The sequence below is a fragment of the Silene latifolia genome, chromosome 1 (assembly GCF_048544455.1).
Source record: "Silene latifolia isolate original U9 population chromosome 1, ASM4854445v1, whole genome shotgun sequence".
In the NCBI taxonomy this organism is placed as follows: Eukaryota; Viridiplantae; Streptophyta; class Magnoliopsida; order Caryophyllales; family Caryophyllaceae; genus Silene; species Silene latifolia.
The window spans coordinates 130595314-130614414 of NC_133526.1; the positions used below are offsets into that span (position 1 = coordinate 130595314).

Consider the following 19101-nt stretch of genomic DNA (forward strand, 5'->3'; position numbering starts at 1 on the left):
GTGTATAGATTACAAGGAGTTGAATAATGTGACGATTAAGAATAGGTACCCTTTGCCTTGAATTGATGATTTATTTGATCAGCTGAGTGGAGCTGGAGTTTTCTCTATGATCGACTTAAGGTCGGGTTACCATTAGTTGAGGGTTAAGGAGGAGGAGGAGATTCCTAAGACTGCCTTTAGGACGAGGTATGGACATTATGAATTTGTGGTTATGCCTTTTAGTTTGACCAATGCACCTGCAATATTTCTGAATTTGATGAATAGAGTATTTAGTCCTTACCTTGATCAGTTTTTTGGTTGTCTTCATTGATGATATAATTGTGTTGCAGACCTTGAGGGAGAATGACTTATATGCTAAATTGAGTAAATGTGAGTTTTGGTTGGATAAGGTAGCTTTTTTGGGACATGTGGTGTCGAAGGAGGGAGTGTTAGTGGATCCAGGCAAAATTGAGGCGGTGTCTAACTAGGAGAGGCTGAAAAACATGGCTGACGTACGAAGTTTTCTAGGGTTGGCTGGTTACTACAGGAGATCTGTGAAGGATTTCTTTGAGGTAGCTAGGCCTTTGACTGCTTTGATGAGGAAGGAGAACAGGTTTAAGTGGGATGAGAGTTGTGAGACAGCTTTTCTAACCTTAAAGGAACGCTTGACCCTAGCCCTATCTTAGCTTTACCTGAAGGGAGTGAGAATTTTGAGGTATATACTGATGCTTCAAAGAATGGGTTAGGATGTGTGCTAATGCAAATGGGGAAAGTGATAGCGTATACTTCGAGACAGTTGAAACCATATGAAGAAAATTATCCGACACATGATCTAGAGCTAGGGGCAGTCATGTTTGCTCTTAAATTGTGGAGGCATTATTTGTATGGAGCTACTTTTAAGGTATTTTCTAATCATAAGAGTCTTAAATACATTTATACTCAGAAAGAGCTTAATATGAGGCAGAGGAGGTGGATAGAATTGATTGGAGATTATGATATGGAAATAGTTTACCATGAAGGGAAGGCTAATGTGGTGGCAAATGGTTTAAGTAGGAAGTCTATTCATGCTTTATGTTCAGCTATGTCACGTGTGAAATTGCAAGATGAGTTAGAGAATATGGGAATTTGTGTGATAAGAAAAGGGGATTCGGTAGGGGATTTAACTATTGAGCCAGACTTGTATGCTAAGATTAGAGAGAAGCAAAAAAATAACCCGGTGGTGCACGGCCGTGGCTGACGGCGGGGCGTCGCGGTTCACCGTGGGGGAGGATGATGGGTTGAAGTTCGATGGGAGATGGTGTGTACTTGTTGATGAGGAAATGAAAAGAAATATTTTGACTGAAGCACATTCTACGCCATATTCTGTGCATCCTGGAGGAGATAAATTGTATAAAGATTTAAAGAAATCATTCCAGTGGCCTTGGATGAAGAAGGAGGTTGCTGAATTTGTTTTAAGATGTTTAACTTGTCAAAGGGTGAAAGGAGAGCATAAGAGACCACAGGGTAAGGTACAGTCTTTAGATGTGCCTGAATGGAAGTGGGAGAGCATTTTTATGGATTTTATTATAGGTTTGCCTCGTACCCAGAAGGGCAATAATATGATTTGGGTGATAGTAGATCGTCTGACTAAGACTGCACACTTTATTCCTATGAAAGATACTTGGAGTAAGGCTGAGTTGGCTAAGGCTTATGTGAGAAATATTGTGAAGCTGCATGGAACCCCAAAGATATTGGTTCTGATTGTGACTCGAGGTTTATTTCTAAGTTCTGGCAAGAGTTGCAAGAGTGTATGGGTACAACTTTGAAGATGAGCACTGCATTTCATCCAGCAATAGACGGACAGACAGAGAGGACTATTTAGACTTTAGAGGATATGCTGAGAGCCTGTGTCTTGGAGTTTGGAAGATCATGGGAGGAGAGGTTAGACTTGATAGAGTTTTCTTATAATAACAGTTATCATGCTAGCATTGGTATGGCACCTTTTGAATCTTTGTATGGGAGAAAGTGTAGGAGTCCAGTCTGTTGGTACGATGTCACTGATGCCGTGACACTAGGCCGGATTTGATCAAGTAGATGGTTGAGCAGGTACATGTAATTAGACAGAAGATGAGAGCTGCACAAGATCGACATAAGAGTTATGCAGATTCTAAAAGAAGTGAGATTTAGTTTGTTGTGGGAGACAAAGTATTATTGAATGTGTCACCAATGAATGGGGTGATGAGTTTTGTCAAGAGAGGAAAGCTTAGTCAGAAGTACACTGGGCCTTATGAGATTTTAGATAGAGTTAGTGAAGTAGCATATCGTCTTACACTACCACCAGCCTTGGCAAGAGTTCATAATGTTTTTCATGTTTCACAGTTGAGGAAGTATGTGAGTGATCCGACTAATGTGTTAGCAGCAGAGATAGTTGAGATGGATGAGAATTTATCTTATGTGGAGGTGGCTAAGGATATTTTGGACAAAAAAGTGAGGAAGACGAGAAATGGTGAGATTGCATTGGTGAAAGTTCTTTGGGCTAATCATAATGTAGAGGAAGCTACTTGGGAAGCAGAAGCTGAGATAAAAGAGAAGTATCCCCATTTATTTGCTTAAGGTATGTTGGTTACGAGGACGTAACCTTTTCTTTTACGGGGGTAGAATATAATACCGAGTTTAATTTTGGTCATAAATAAAAGTAATTTAACTAAAACATGAGTCATTTATCACTTAATTGTTTAGTTGGGTAGTGAGGTGTGGTGAACTTTGGGACGAAGTTCTTTTTAACGAGGAAAGACTGTAATACTCCGTAATTAATAATTTATAATTTATAAGATATGAATAAATAATAATTGTTGTCGTAAAAAAAATAAAACAAAAAAAATAAAACCGGGTGCAAGGATCACGGCTTGGACCATGTATTGGTCACAGGTTGGACCGAGTGAAAGGGGAGGTGGTATGTGGTTTGGGTGTTATCTACGCTACCTAGATATTTTCATTAGTTTAATAATATATGCAACTTCCTAGAACTTTCGACATCCACCTACCAATTCATATATATACCTAACTCATGCCACACCATCATATTTATTCCATATCGAAAACTCAACATATAATTTGTGAGGAAGAGCTATTTTGTGAGACAACCTTAAGAGGAAGTTTTCATCTCGCGCTAATTAATTGTGGTAAGTTGTTTTATCGCCTCACATTAATTTTTTACGTATGACCTTTGACCCGCACCTTTGACCACCCGTTGACCTGGACCGTGACCGTGGGGGAGCCGTTGACCGATGGGTTGACCACCGTCGGGTCAGCCATGATGTGGGGGTGCGTTTGTGACGGTTTTTGCGGGATTGTTTTGGGTAGTATACATCTTAAATTCAATAATTAGATTAGTTTATAATCATATATAATTTAATTGATTTATTAGGTGGTGGATTTGTGGAAGAAGCTTTCTAAAGTTAGACGTTGAATTGAGAAGATTTGCTAAAGGTAGGCTAACTACTCAACTATGTCTAATTGGTAATTGGTGGATTGTTTATAAGACGGATTATTATTGTATTGTTGGCATGAGATAAGTTGTTGGTTGCATTGTCATATGATAATTATGTCATCTTGAGCATATTGTTACAATTGTTGTCTTGAGTATCTTATAATCAAATTATTATCATTGTTGGTTGGTTCTCTATGGTTTGTTGGTATTTTGAAAGAGGATTGGCATTGCAATTGAGATTATTTGGTCGGCCAGGGACGTGGACGTACGGTGCTATGAACCTGCTCGGTTTTGGTCGGCCAGGCACGGTGGCGTGGGGTTGGCCGTGAACCAGAGCAGTACTAGCATTGTGACGGTGTTGTGTGGTGATGTGTTCGGTTGTGGCACATGCTGTGGTGCACGGTTATGCCGTGTGTGACGGTCTCTTCGCTTGCATTTCTTTGATTATCTTTTATTGCAGGTTATCGTATTATTATTGTTGTTTAGTTATCCTACTCAACCTCGTGGTTGACCGTGTATTCGTGAACACCTGTGATGAACCAAATATTGTGGAGCGGATTAATTTCAGGTTAGCTTGTGTAATGTGTTGGATGCTTGGTGGGAGCTTGGGGCGTTGACCTTCGTCAGAGTCTAGAGATCACTTTAAATTATTAAGGCACTATTTATTTTATTTCCACTGCAGTTGTTTAAAACATAATTTGTATTATTTATTTATCTCGCTAGAACTTTTGTAATAAAACCATTTGAGGCACTTTATTTATATCGTCTTAAGGAACTTTGGTAATTGTTTGTCTTTTATACTTACTACCTCAGGCAACTGAGATGGTAATACCTTTATTTATCTGGGAAAGTCTTGCTAAAGGCTCCTAAATAAATGGCCATGGGGGTGCTACAAAAAACTACTAGCAACAAATGTAAACAAATGAAAAGTAAAACAAGCAAATAAAAGTAGAGATGCAAACAATAGATTAAAAGACACTAGAGTGTCGTGGGATCATAGGGAAAACATGGTAAAGTCACATAAATGAGCTACATAACCGATTAGAGTTGTGTTGGAATCGAGTTGATTTATGTCTTATTATTCCTAGGGAGACTTAGGTCTCGGAGCCGAGTTGATTTATAGCTTACGACACGTATAGTGACTTGGATCTCCCTATTCAACTATATGCATGGTCTAACAATACTTGAGTTGATTTATGTCTTACAAGTCTTGTTAAAGAGATAGAAAATCATGCAAGGTTATCAATCAAGCATTTCATCAAACATAACATGTGCATAAGTTGAAAACACAACAAGCAATCATTCATATGAACTCATTAAGCATAGATCTTAACCCATAATTACTCCCCTAATCCCCCACTAACCCTAGCTAGAAGACTACTCACAAAACATCATGCTCTTCATGTCAACAATACTGTCAAACATCATAACATAAATAAACATGATTATTAAGCAAGGAAATAAACAAAGGTTTAACAAGTAAATATATGAATTAAGAAGGTTACCAACTTGGAAAGTAGAGATGAACATAAATAACGAAGAATCCTTGAATAAAGATAAAGACTTATCACTAATCTTCAATTATATATCTAAGAGATCCAAATATAAACAACTTGAGATGAACAAAGGAAAATGGAAGAACAATAGAAGAAATCTTTGATTAATGATGAAGAGTTGTCAATTCTCCAATTGAAACCCAAGAATTCTTCAAATACAAAGCTAGATCTAAGGTTGTTTGAAAAATAATTAAGGAAAGATTAAAGTGCAATTATGGAAAGATTAAAGACTAATCTACTCCTAATTTAATCAAAGCCTCCTCTAAGAGGACTTCCCTTGCCTCCAAATACAAGAGGTTATATATATAGAGTAAGTAAGTTTTAGGGTTAATTAAGGGCTTAAATGAAAGCTTGGCCCATTAGATGAATCCATCGACTTCCAAGAGCTGAGTTAGCTCATGGGAGCTGAGCTTTGAAGAATCAATTCTACGAGCCAGCTTGGGCGAGCTGAGCTCGGCTTAGGCGAGGCGGCGCTTATCTTGTCTATTTGAGCTCAGATTGTTAAACGGGCGTCATTTCCTCATCCGGACTCCTATTGGAGTGATTCAAAAGCCTAAACCACTTGATTCAAAAGCCTCAACCACTTGGTTCCAAGCTATTTTTTCTTGTAATGGCTCCCTTCTCGTCATTCTTACTCAAAAACTTGTGGGGATTGATTCTTGGATCGTGGGGGTTGTCCTTCATTGCTCGGAAACTTGATTTATTGAACTACAGCCTTTAGTTTTGGTCTCCTCTTGATGCATGGTTGTTGTATGCCTCCATTTAGCTTAGAAATGCTCGACTTAAGCAAGGCTAACGCTCCTTTCCCACCAAAGGCACCAAACCTCAAAGTATAGCAAATAGGAAGCTAAAGATAGTGAAACGACCTTAATAATCGCATAAAAGCACGCGAAACAAGGTTATTTAGGGGACTAAATGTGCGTAAATATGAGCCACATCAAATATCCCCAAACCGAACCTTTGTTCTTCCCAAGTAAAGAGGTGACTAAAATTAAGACCTTTATTTAAACTAACTAATACATATCCGATGTGAGATAATTAGCGGCTTTCACTCCGCCTCTTCAACTCGCAACAAAACATTTATGAGGTTGAATACCTTCTTGCAAGGCAAGGTGGGGCTTGCCAAAATGGCGATGCATCCAAGCATTAAGCCCACAAACAAGTAATAGTATGCATCCACAAAAGAATAGCCACTCTCCTCATCTAGGTGGCGGAAGCACTAAAAGAGAAACGATCTAAGGGAGCATATTCCATCGTAGATACTGGTTCTACAAACTACAAGGTTTAAAAGGATAAAAATAAATCACCTCCAAGTAGTGTTAAACTAGGCTTCGTCAATAGCAAGGTCCTTATGGCGTTAGAAAATACTGTAGGATAGCGGAATTCCCCCTCTTGCCTAGATAAGAAGAAGGGTCGTCCCCTCTACACCATGCAACAAAGATAAGACCATCAATGGATAAAAAGGACTCGAGATATATGAGTTTAACAACGGTAGTTTGTTTTTGGGTTATTTTCTCTCCATTTTTGTAGCATTTGACATTAAGAACATTTCTTTGCCATTTTTTATGATTGGCATTTTTGACACTTTGGCATTTGGCATTTTGGCTTTGATTTTGCATTTGAGTATTGAGAGTAACCCCATATGTGGCAAGGGTACTCTAAAAAAGCATAGGAGTCTATTTTGTGCAACTTATTTTTTGACAAAATTGCAAACGTTTTACTTTGATTTGCATTTCGAACTCAATTTGTGATGATTATAGTACTCATTCCCTTTGGTTGACAAAATAATGATGGTAGAAGTGAAAGAACGGTTGCATGGTATCAAGGGTCACCTTAGAATAATCGGTATCCAAGGAATTATCTCACCACAAGGTACTCTTGACTAGGCTCTTATGCATGGGTCGAACGATACTAGAATGACACTAAAACGGCTGTTTGAAGACTATTGTTGCAAACAAAGTGTTAAGTAGAAAGAGTATCTATAATGGCCTATGCACACATGTCAAGTTTCTTAATTAAGCATTTTCCAAAGTTTACTCCTAAATGCAACTATATGCCATGATGGAACTAACATATATACAAGAAAACGCAAATGCTTCTACCAACTACATGCCACAAAATCTAATGCATACTCCTAACAACATATGGATACACAACCGCAACAACAAATTACATCACATCCTACTTGACATATAAGCTCATCCTCCTCATATGAATAATGAAAAGAAATGGAAGGGAAATAGAGATTAATTAGAACGATCATACCAAGCAGTCTTCATATTCCCTTGCTAATGTCTTAAATGTAATGTCGTACCTATGTGAGAAGAGAACAAAAACACACAAGTACATACAAGTCTACACTATTAAATGAAAACACATATTTTTGGTTTTTGTAATTTTTCAAATTTTTAGGAGTTTTGTTTTTATGAAAAATTAAAGAATATATTTTTCATGTTTTTCAAAAAATTTCAAATTTTTATAAGTTTTTAGAATATAAATTCTCATCCCCCACTTTATTTCGAACATTGTCCTCAATGTACAACGTAGGAGTCGGAAATAAAAAAGAAAGAAATCTTTTTGTATTTTTGAAATAAGTTTTATTTGGAAAATAAAGAACATGTTTTTATATTTTAAAATATTTGAAATTAAAATATGAATGCAATATGCAATGCATGATATGAATGAATGCATGATCTATGTAAATGCAAGTCCTACATGTTAAATATTACAAATGATGCAATTATTCTAAGCTAAGCCAAAGTGATGCATGTTTTCTCTTAAGTTGGAAGCTAATTTGAATTAGCTTAGGTTACTTATGATCAAACCTCCCCAAACCGGTTTAAACATTATTGCTAGTGTAGGAAAAATGAGGTTTGGTCATGGGTGACCATGCATGAATGCAAAATGAATGAACTAAATGGAACCAACTACATGGGCTATATAACATATATTACAATGCATGCTATACTATATGAACTATATAATTCACATGCGATATGAAATATGATACAAATGGAAGCCTAAACTATATGACTTACTATATTGTAAGTCACTTCATGGTTAAACCTCCCCAAACCGATTTAAACACTATTTCTAGTGTTGGAAAAATGAGGTTTAATCATGAGGTAACTACATAAATGCAAGTTAGATGTATATGTATATAACTAAATGCAAGTGCAAATGCAATCTAATCTAAGATATTATACAATGCAATGCTATACAAGAGAGATATAGATAAAGGAAAGGAGTCTTACAATAAGGATTGTAGAAGATGAAGATAGAGGTAAGATAGTATGATTGTAGCTAAGTTACGAGCCAAATGAAGCAAAACATGAGGATAGAAGGTACCTCGCGCGGGTTGGGCTTAGCTCGCCCGAATTCTGGGTCAAGGCTACAATTCCGCTCCAATCTCACCAGGGATGCGACTGTCTCGTTTGAGCTCTTCTTGTCTCACACGGATTCTTGGCCAGGTCCCTTTTCCTTCTTTGCTTTAGGCTTCTACTCGTGGGAGCTCACCTTGCTAGGCTTAGCTTGCACTTTCTTTGGCTCGATTTCGTCCAAGATGATATACAAGGTATACATAAGCCCACATCTTTCATTTTCTTTATTTCTTTACATTTCCTATCTTCTCATTTTCATTCTTTTTTCCTTCAAAAGGCTCAAATCAAATATCAGTACCCTCCCTTTAATCTCTCATGCAAGGATTAAATAATGAATGCATGCAAATTACACTAAATGCATATGTATAAATTGATGGTTATTGGGGGGACTCCACCAAACCAAGAATTGTCAATTAACGAATTCATATAAAAATATCAATGGCACTCAAAGCTCGTATGAGTTGGTCAAATTCTTGGGAGTGGGGCACAAATAGACATGGATAGCACCACAAGAATATGGAAATGAATGATGCCCAAGTAATAGACCAAACAAGCATATCAAGAAAACCATGACAATAATTATAGAAAACATGATTGATGGAAGGGACATAAGACGAAGGATTACTCAACATCTCATCCAACTCGTCCTCCAAATAGTCAAACAACCAAAAATGCCTAAATTTTCTTCCCAGTAATTTCCTACTGAAGATACCCTACCAAATGGCACTCCTACACCCGCTCATCTAACCGGAACTTTCATAGTTAAATCGACTTTCATACAATTAATGGAGAGCAGCCAATTTGGAGGAATGCCATGTGAAGACGTACATCTTCATATGAAACTTTTTGTGACTATTGTGATGCCATATCACAAACCAGAGTGACCCAAGACTAAATAAAATAGGTATTATTTCCATTTTCTTTGATTGTAAGTGCCAAACAATGGCTCAAGAGTTCGAATAGAGCAACCCTTGGTATTAACTCATGAAAGAAGCTTGCATTAGCCGTCTACCAAAAGTTCTATCCACCGGAGAAGACCAACATGTTAAGAGCCCAAATCACTGGGTTCAAGCAAAGAGAAGAGGAGTCACTATATGAAGCATGGGAACGTTTCAAATCTATTTATCACTCTTGTCCTCACCAGGAATTCAACGAATGGTTCTTAGTGCAATAATTTTGGAATTGACTCTTCGAAGACTCTAGAAAAATTTTTGAACATGGGTTCTAATGGAATGTTCACCGAAGTGGATAACAACCTAACGTGGAGAAAGATTTAAGAGATAGCGGTTCACAACTCCCAATTTAGTATGCCCTGAAAGGCAACCCAAGGAGGGAAGCATGAGGTGGACTCTATCAGCTAACTAAGTGCCAACATTGGCGCACAATTGAATTCTCACATGGACACCGTCAATCTAAAGCTCAAAGAAGCCATAACTAAAGTGCAAAAAACTTCTAAACCAACCCAACAAGTCAATTGAATAACAACATCATTACCCAATGGAGTTTGCGAGAGTTGTGGTACTTATTGCCATGACAAAGTGAATGTGGAAGGACAAATGAACAAGTCAATGCTTTTTAAGCCTATAGGAATGGTACCCCATATTACAACTTCTACAATAAGAATAAGAAATTCCATCCTAATTTTTCTTACAAAGACAAAAATGTCCAAAATCCCAACCACAACAAGCTTATGTGTCACCACAATTAAGGAACCAAAACTAACAACAAAGCTTTCAAAGACCATTCTTCAACCAACAACAACAACAAGGATTTCAATCCCAACCTTCCAACAACCAAAGACCAACCGTTCACATCTAATGATCAATAAATCCTTTGATATGCAAAAAGTGGTTTTGCAAATACAAAAGAATCAACAAGATTTCTTTAACTAAATGCAAAAAGATAGTTAAGCAAAGGATATCGGCATCAATAATATCTTAGCACATAACAAAATTCTAGAAACCCAAATGTCTCAATTAGCTTCATCTAGCTCCCAAAGACAAAAGGGGCAACTACCATCTCAAGGTAACCCCCCCCCCCCCCCCCCCCCCCCCCCCCCCCCCCACACACACACACACAACATGAAACTGCTCATGTCATCCACTTGAGGAGTGGCACACAATATGAGAGACCGATGATGCCTATTAAAGAAGATATTGTTGAGACAAGAAACAAAGGTAAGGGTGTGGTGGGAAGAGGAGTGTTGGAGAAAAGGAATGAAGAGGAAGAATTGAAGAGGAATGACTGTGGACACAGGCCACCCACGCCGCGTGGCATCCCGCGCATTGGTGTCGAGGCGGCCACACTTCTCCCACGGAACCCTGGCGAAAGGCCAAAAGTACGTCATGGGCCATTACTGATTTGTGAGGCATTAAAACCAGTGAAAGGTTTGACCAAGCCTGCATTTGTGGAGTCGCCACCAATTTTTGTGGAAAATTGGAATCGTTCGAATACTTCATGCCATGTTAAGACACAAAGTAGTGACACGAACACTAAGAAATTTGTTAGCCTTAGCATTCTATGTCTAGAATTACTCTCGCGATGCCAATGAACACGGATGTTCACAGATATCTGAGTAAGAGGCGATGGTACGTATTAGGAAGATCATTATTTGAACACCTAATCTCGCCGGCCTCGATAGCGGCCTCTACTAATGATCAGGGAAGTTATTTATATTTCATATGTTGTCAATTGTATGCATGCAATGCAACATCCAACGTTTTAAACCTAGCATGTGAATATTAACTAAGTCGGTTAACAAGCAATTTAGCACTCAATTGGGTCGAAGCTGGAATTCGATTAATTACATGTGAAAGTTAGAGAAATAAATCATACAAGATAAATATGAAATATTACAAATTACAAAGAAATAAGAAATAAATTACAATGGATATTTGAATGTACGTCATAAATACGCTCGAAAAGAAAGATTTGAAAAGAAAATAAGAGAATTAAAAATAAGATAAAAGATGAAAAAATGTCGAATTATAGAGTGATAATAAGGATAATAGTCGATTGAAGGCCTAATTAGAAATCCTACGTCAAAGCGAGATGAGTTCAGAAGCAGAAACCAACCCAGAACAGGCGCAGCAATCGTTGCGTCCTCTAGAAGAGGCGCATCAGACCTTGCGTCTGTTCTTGAGCTGGGTTCTGACTGTGAAAGTCAGATCAGCGGATTAGTTATTGTTCGTTGGTGAATTTACATTAATTATTGATATTTTACTAAAGCAGAAGTGATTTAGCATGTTTATATACACTGAAGATCGTCATAAGTCAGATTAAAGCACGAGTTAAGCAAGATATTATGGTGGTTTACATGGTTACAATTATACGATGTCGGGTTTACAAAGATTGAAACTTTGAACTTCAAAACGAACGAAAATGGAGTTAGATTGATGAAACTGAAAAATAAAGAAAGTCATGTACAAAAAACGGATTCTAAGAACTCGATTTGGGAGAATCGAACTTCTAAAACCCGGGTTTGAATAAGATGACGAAAACCCGCAAATATTAGTTATAAGGGATTTAAGCCGCAAGTAATTGAAAAGCATTTTATAAAACGAATAGAAAGACTGGAAAACATAAGAATTTGAAGAAAAGAAAGGAAGAAACGAGAAAAGGACGGCCAACAGATAATCGAGGAAGAAGAAGAAGAGCAGCAACAGGCAAGGAACCTTTGGAAGAGGCGCAGCAGATGCTGTGACTATTCCAGAAGGTGCATCTGCTGATGCGATTCTTCTCGACGGTCTTTCTCTGCTAAATCGTCAAAAAGATTTAAAAAAAACATGTTTTAAAAACGGTTTTGAGCATATTTTTTATATAAATTCTTACATAGGTTATATACAGAAAATAAATACAAAATTAAATGGGATTTACGCTCTCAGACTTATATGTTTAACGAAGAGAGATTAACTAAGTTGTCGTTTAGTGATTGCTTGACTCGATATAATGTTGAAAGTGCCCTTGAAAAAGGTATTAAAAAAATTGATTAAGTTGATTAAGTGGAGTTGATCAACTGGGTCGGTCTATGAAATGTTACTGGCACTCAGAATGATCTGAGCTTACGTGGTCGCGTAGAGAAAGCACGTAGGCATCGAAAAGCAACAGCGCACTCTTAGAATGCAAAGGGAGAAGAGAAGGGCGGACACTCGCGTGAAAAATATGTGAGGCGGAGGCCTCTATTTATACTAATCATGAGGAGGAATTTAGGAAAAAGTCGGATTAGGAACGAAATCCGGAAATATTCGGGAAACTGGGGAAAAAGCAGCCTAGGAAGTGGCGCCGCAGGAACTGTGACCTTTCCAAGAGGCGTGGCTCCTGTTGTGTTTTCTCTCGGGTGGTTTCCTCCTCGGCAAGAAAGATTTCCGCGGTTTAATTTAGGAATTAGGGAAGATGTATGCTTCCTTATTCCATAAAGAAGATATTTCAAGATTTAAATCATAAAAGATAAATATTTAGGAATAAAACTCTAAAATATTCTACAACATTCCGACTCGGCTTGAAGACGGTTTTAGAAAATGGAAACAGTTTTTGACCCGGACTCCAAATGTACTCTAACTAATGTCAAACCGAACGTATCGGCGCGTAGATGACGACCATGAGATTGACTCGATTGTTTGAGCTATCACGTGTCGACGAACTTACGAAATGTTATAAATCGCTCCGTGTGATAAACATGTTGCCCAATCATCACTGGTGGTTGGCGAAAGGTGTAGAAACGAGTTGTCTACAATGACAAAGTAGTGGAATCCACTACAAATGAAACTTTAACAAAGAAGAATGAAGAAAAGAGAAAGAAGGATGAAGAGGAACCCATCATTGTTAGGTTACCTTTTTCAAGTTGACAAGCAAAGCCTAAATTTGACAAGCAACTTGGGAAGTTCATGGAAATCGTGAAGAACTTGGAAGTATCTATGCCTTTCATGGAACTAATCATACATGTGCCGGCATATGCAAAATACATGAAGGATATTCTCACCAAAAAGAGGTCTATTGGTAAGATGGAGACCATGGCCTTTGTCGATATAACTTGTGGTTGACTATGCTAGCAAGGAGATCAATGATAAAAAGTTGAAATCCCCATCTTGTTACCCTATGAAGGAAAAAATTCCTATTAGGGGAGGTAAAGTGGATATGCCCAATTGGAAAGAAGAAGTTGATGACATTGAGATAGCTCTATTTGGCGAGCTTGGTATTTTTGACAACACTACTAATGGAGGGAGCTTGAATGGCTTAGTTTGTGTGACAAGAGATAATAGGAACCTTGACCGTTTAAAACACAAGAATAAACAAGCAACCATGACAAGTAGTGAGACATGCATTAGAGGAGGCAATATGGAAGAAGTAAGCGGTCTATGGGACGACGAGTTTGAAGGGTTAATCAATCCTTATGTTGGAAACGCTATGATCCTAAACCAAAGCTACGAGAATTCTTATTAACAAAACTTTGATATGGGATTCCCAAGTAATGAAATCGACAAAGAACCCAAGTCCATTTGGGACCTCTACATCAATTGTGAGCAAGCCTTTGATTACTTATTCGGAACGTTGAGCAACATCAACAACGTCCTTGCCCTACCACTTTGAGTCGCTTCAAAAAGGAGAAGAGTTTGGTGGAGTCCTCCCTAAACTACCATTTTTAAATATTCTAACCGCTTGACTTTGCATTTAATTAAGTTTATTGCATTGCATTCATTGTAGTTGTAGTCATTTAACCATTTTTGCATGAGAGCAAGCGAGGGAGGGTTACTAATTGTGCATTTATTGTGTTTTAAAGATAGAATTTAAGTGTAGGGATGCATTTGCCTAGTCTAAACGAGCTCATGGAAGCCAAACCCCATGCCAGAATGATCAAAAGGATGTAAGAAAAAAGAGCTAAGAAAGAACCCCCGCGAGTTGAAGCTAGCTTGTGAGAGCTAGAGCAAAGAGGAGCAAAGGGACGAATCCTGTTTGTTAAGTCGCCCGAGACGAAATCCAAGTCGAGCGACTTGGAAGCCAAGTTGGGCGAGACAGATGCCAAGTCGCTTGACTTGCCCACTTAAATTGATCCTTGTTCGTCAACTAGCCCGAGATAGATGCCAAGTCGGGCGAGTTCCTTACACGACTTCAAAAACACGGACCTTTCCTCCTTTCCTTCCTATTTCCTATCTTTTTTATCAAACACAAAACCCCCTTCTCTCTCTACAACACCCAAAACCCAAGTTTCAAAACATCATTCACCCACTCAAAATCATCAAACAAATCATAATAACCCTAATTTTTCCAAATTAAAAACAACCCTTAACAAATTTCTATCCCCAAATTTATCAATATCACCCAAAATTTAACCCGCCCAACTCTAGGATTTGGGTATTTCAAAAATTCCATATTGGGTTGGATTAAAGCTTAAATTCTGGACCAAGGAAGCATTGTCAAGTATTAGGAGGGCTAATTGGTTCTTAGTTGATCAAAAAATAAAAGAAAGTTCAACTATTTGAAGGGGTGCTCATCAATGGCAAGAATAAAGGGAAAGGGTAAAGCACCTAGCACTCCAAATTTGTCAAAGATAAAAACGTTGTTAGCAACAAAGGCAAGTCTTGTTGAAGAAGTAGTAGAAGTGGCTTTAATCCCTGAAATTGAACAATTTGATACCTATCTGGAGCTAAAATTCCTTAATGAAACTCATAAGCAAGCCTTTTCTTCTCTACTTGAGAAAGTCATTGCTACGAGGATTGTATGTCATGAAACCTTGCGCCAACTTGGAATAATTAGAGATACGGAATGATTCTTTGAGTCCATGAGTTTTATCGACTTTCTTCAACACGTTCTAATTTACCTACCCGTCCCTTACTATCAAGTTTATAACCTCTTTGAATTTCTCGAAAGTAGAAGATAAGAATTATGTGGAATTCCGTCTTGAGAACATGTCAAGGAAGTTGACTTTGTCGGAATTTGGTAAGGTGTTTGGAATTAAACCCCCAAGGAAATTGTTCAAGAAACCACCTAAGTGTGATGCCAAAACTATTTGGAAAGCTCTTACCGGTAAAAACATCACCATATACAAGGAATGTCCTTCTCTTTATGTCCATTTCCCGGGAATAAGGTATTGGCATAGGTTTATTTCCAACACGATCATTGCTAGGAAAGAAGCTTGCTCCTTTTCCGGGATTGACCTTGTATATCTAGAATCTCGTTTAAATGGACATGGTTCTTATAAGTCAAAGTATAATATAATGCCATCCAATAGATGTTGGTGCAATGGGTCGAATTGAAACAAGGCAAAAAGAAGATGAAATACATAGTCAATGGAGGGATAGTCACAAAGTTGGCTAAGCACTTCAATCCAAACTTCAATGAAGACAAGAGTTACAAGCCTTGTAGTGGGAAGAATATTTTGGATGATTACATGCTTGTGCATCGCTACAATTGGATGAAACGAGATAATGCCACTGGAAAGATCGAATGGTTGATAAAAGGCTCTACTTCTATTCTCTTAAAACGTGAAAAGCTAGTGCAGTGTCAAATACCAGGCCTGACACAAAGACCCAAAGTTTGATTGGACTGGTCTTTCTGAAGTTTCTCAGGAATGCAATGAAATTTCAAAAATTGCTAAAATACCAAATGGACAGCTAAATTCATGAAACTTGTTGACAATTCACTTAACTGAAAAATCTACCTCTGAGTAAATTTTCAGGATTTTATAGACATTCTAAGTACTTTAAATTAATTACATATGACTGACTGACAAAAGGGATCAGACAGCTTGACACAGGAGTGTCGTTTCGGACAGAACAATGACCAAATGATATAATTATCAACTCAAATCCCACAAACTAATCACAAGGAAGTAAGCTAACAATTTGGACGACTTAAATTGAGGATTACCACAGTCTAAGCATAAGTAACTCACAACTTAACTCAACAACAAAGATCAGACAACACACCGTCAGCGCACAAGATTGAATAAACTTTGCCACAGGTTATTGATTAACAACCACAACCTAGCAAATGTTGTCACTAAGCCCGACTATTAACTAAAGACTAAGCACAAGTTAAAGAGGTTTTAAATTGAGAGAAACCTCAGGTTTAATATGTTAGGGCTGGTGTCCTCTACAGTTAGTGCAATAACATTTAAATCTCTAAAAGGATCAAAGGGTATACTTTTGTATTTTATCAGTTGGTCCACGTTTATCAATAACGGTTGGCTTGCTAGATAAGTTTGACGTTATTGTCATACAGATGGCGGTGATCAACTGGTCCCTAAAAGTCACACCTATAGGATACGTTTGAGAGATGTGACAGTATGAAAATACAGTCATGTTGATGCCTAATATGACTAAGCAGTTAGTCGAAGTTATTATTGGCTAATAATTAGTCAAACGCGATGTTGAGATATTTATTTAATACGGATTAAATAATAATGGCTAAGGCGAATTAAGCAGTTAATTCGTAAATTGAATATAAACGATTATATTTAATTAATGTATATTGAATTAATTAATTATACAATATTGTCATTGTCGGACAAGTATTAGTATATCGACTGAGTCATGTTACTAGTTGATATTTTAATAACCGATAACCGATGACGATTTATAATAAAATCCCATCATATACATTTTAGCGATACGAGTCGGACCAAGAGTTAAAAAATAAGGAGGAAGTGAAAGCCCACTCCCTCCCCTTGCTCACGGTTTGGACCGAGTGAACAAAAGGAGAGGCTCTCTCTCCTTTTGACCGAGTCTTTGTCATTTGCAAGAAAATTAGGGTATCGGAAAAATTTTCCTCTGAAATTCTACATCTCTCATCGAAAACCTCACAAAAACTCTCTCAATATTGCAAGGCAATTAGAGAGTACTTTCTAGCACAAGGGGCATAGTCTAACGGTCTTGGGTGCAACGATTAGGAGGAAATCTATATTGATTTCTGTTCTTAGGCCGTATTCACAAAGGACCCAAGGTTGATTCTTATTCTTTATCGTTTCCCTTGTATTTTTCGTTTATGACAATAATCACATGTTAAAGATACGTTATAGTCCTAAAATTTAAGGGAATTTTACGGATATTTCCCTACAAGTGGTATCAGAGCGAGGCCACGTAAATTTTTCATGTTGATTTTCATAAAACGATTTGAAACGATCTTGTTTTACATAGAAAACCGTGCGGCCGAACTGTGTTGTATACACGGCTGCTTTTGTTTTTTTTTTTCTCATTGAAAAACGTGACAAACGGTTCCGGTCTGATCAAACGATGTTTTGTTTTTCGATTTGTTCTTTGCATATTGTTATTTTAAACGATAATCATAGCAATATGTTAAAGTATTATCAATTGTAGATTTAATTGTATATGAATTAGATCAAAATTGCAATTGGTCTTGTTTTGTTCAATCGTTTTTACGAGGGTTTTGATGCTTGGAATTTTTTTTTTCCTTTCTTGCTCTCGGTCCAGCCGAATTAAAAAAAAAAAAAAATTTTGTTAATTTTTGCTCTCGGCAGCAGCAACAATAAAAAAAAATATTTGGTTTTTTTTTTTTTCGGCCATAACATATGCACAATACTGATTTTGTGCATTCGCTTGATAGTGAAACGGTTCACTCACGTACCATTTAGTTATTTTAAAGCAATTTAAAGTAACAGATTATCATGAATTAAAATTAAGTTGATAGAAGCGGTTTTGTCACATAATTTTAATTGTTAAAAGGTGGTTTGGATAAATTTAACATAATTACGGAATTATGTCACGAATAAATTTTATTTTAGTTGATGCATTTTTATTTATCGTTATATTTGAATGCCTTGAATGTTTTAATACGTATTTAATTTTACAAACGGTTGTAACTTAGTGTGGCCTTAGTAGAACGTGTTACCGTAATGATGGAACACGGTCTTGGTTGTATTTTGAGATCTTGTATCTCCGTTTTGGTTTTTCCTTGTAATTACAGTTTTTTATTTAGAATGTAAATAGGTTTATATTTTGTAATTTTTAAATTGTAATTTTGAGAAGACCAAAGATGGAGATCGGATGCTCACTCCCGCTGCATGGACAAAGATGGAACATCAAGACAAGCTTCTCGGGTCCAACAGTGGATTCCAAAGTTGTATTATGTTCTTTTTACTAGGATAGGCCACACTAGGATTTTTATTTACGTTTTGCATTCTTTTATTTTTTTTTTCTTTTCTTCGTAACGATAGTTTGCATCATATTCCGCCTAAAACCAAACCACCTAATATTTGCATGAAAACTGACTCATATAGAGGTCACGCGTTAGTTTTCTTTGATATACAGATATCACACGTTTTTATAAGCCATCACCTAAATTAATTCATTCACGCAATGCTAGTTTTTCGTTCACTTAAAATGAATTAAAACTAAGTTGATGGGATCTTCCTCGTATAAACAAAAATTGAGAATAGTCTTTATAGGTCAAACTCCAATGAATCCCTTCTTCGTCGGTAGGCATAATATGACCCCTTCTACGTCGGGTAAGTTGGAACTGATTGACCTATTTTATCTCAACACTATGGTCACTCGTACGATCCTGTGATTATGGTGGACTATAGATAGGATTTACGGAAATCTATCGACCAAGAGTTCTAACGGTAGAACTAGCTAAACAGTTGGCTTATCAATTTACGGAAATTGAGTCTTGGGATCACTTGTATTATTCTTGAGGGAGATCAATTATGCAAGTGCAATGAGTCTACACGTTAAAATGAATTTTAAATAGACTTAAATCACCT

The 19101-nt window shown here is 37.2% G+C and overlaps 1 protein-coding gene, 1 long non-coding RNA gene and 1 other non-coding gene across 3 annotated transcripts; 2 read left to right on the top strand and 1 right to left on the bottom strand.

Moving 5' to 3' along the window:
* Window positions 1–482: 482 nt before the first annotated feature.
* Window positions 483–2571, top strand: LOC141655861 (uncharacterized). Its single transcript, XM_074462889.1, has 3 exons — window positions 483–592; window positions 1169–1772; window positions 2347–2571. The coding sequence occupies exons 1-3, from the start codon at window positions 483–485 to the stop codon at window positions 2569–2571; spliced, it is 939 nt and encodes a 312-aa protein (XP_074318990.1).
* Window positions 2572–2864: 293 nt separating this feature from the next.
* LOC141609264 (uncharacterized) lies at window positions 2865–4232 on the top strand. The gene is made up of 2 exons (XR_012527331.1): window positions 2865–3140; window positions 3386–4232. It is a non-coding gene; the product is annotated as an uncharacterized LOC141609264 (long non-coding RNA).
* A 5194-nt stretch (window positions 4233–9426) lies between these two features.
* LOC141621094 (small nucleolar RNA R71) lies at window positions 9427–9533 on the bottom strand. Its single transcript, XR_012532099.1, has one exon. It is a non-coding gene; the product is annotated as a small nucleolar RNA R71 (small nucleolar RNA).
* Window positions 9534–19101: the final 9568 nt, after the last annotated feature.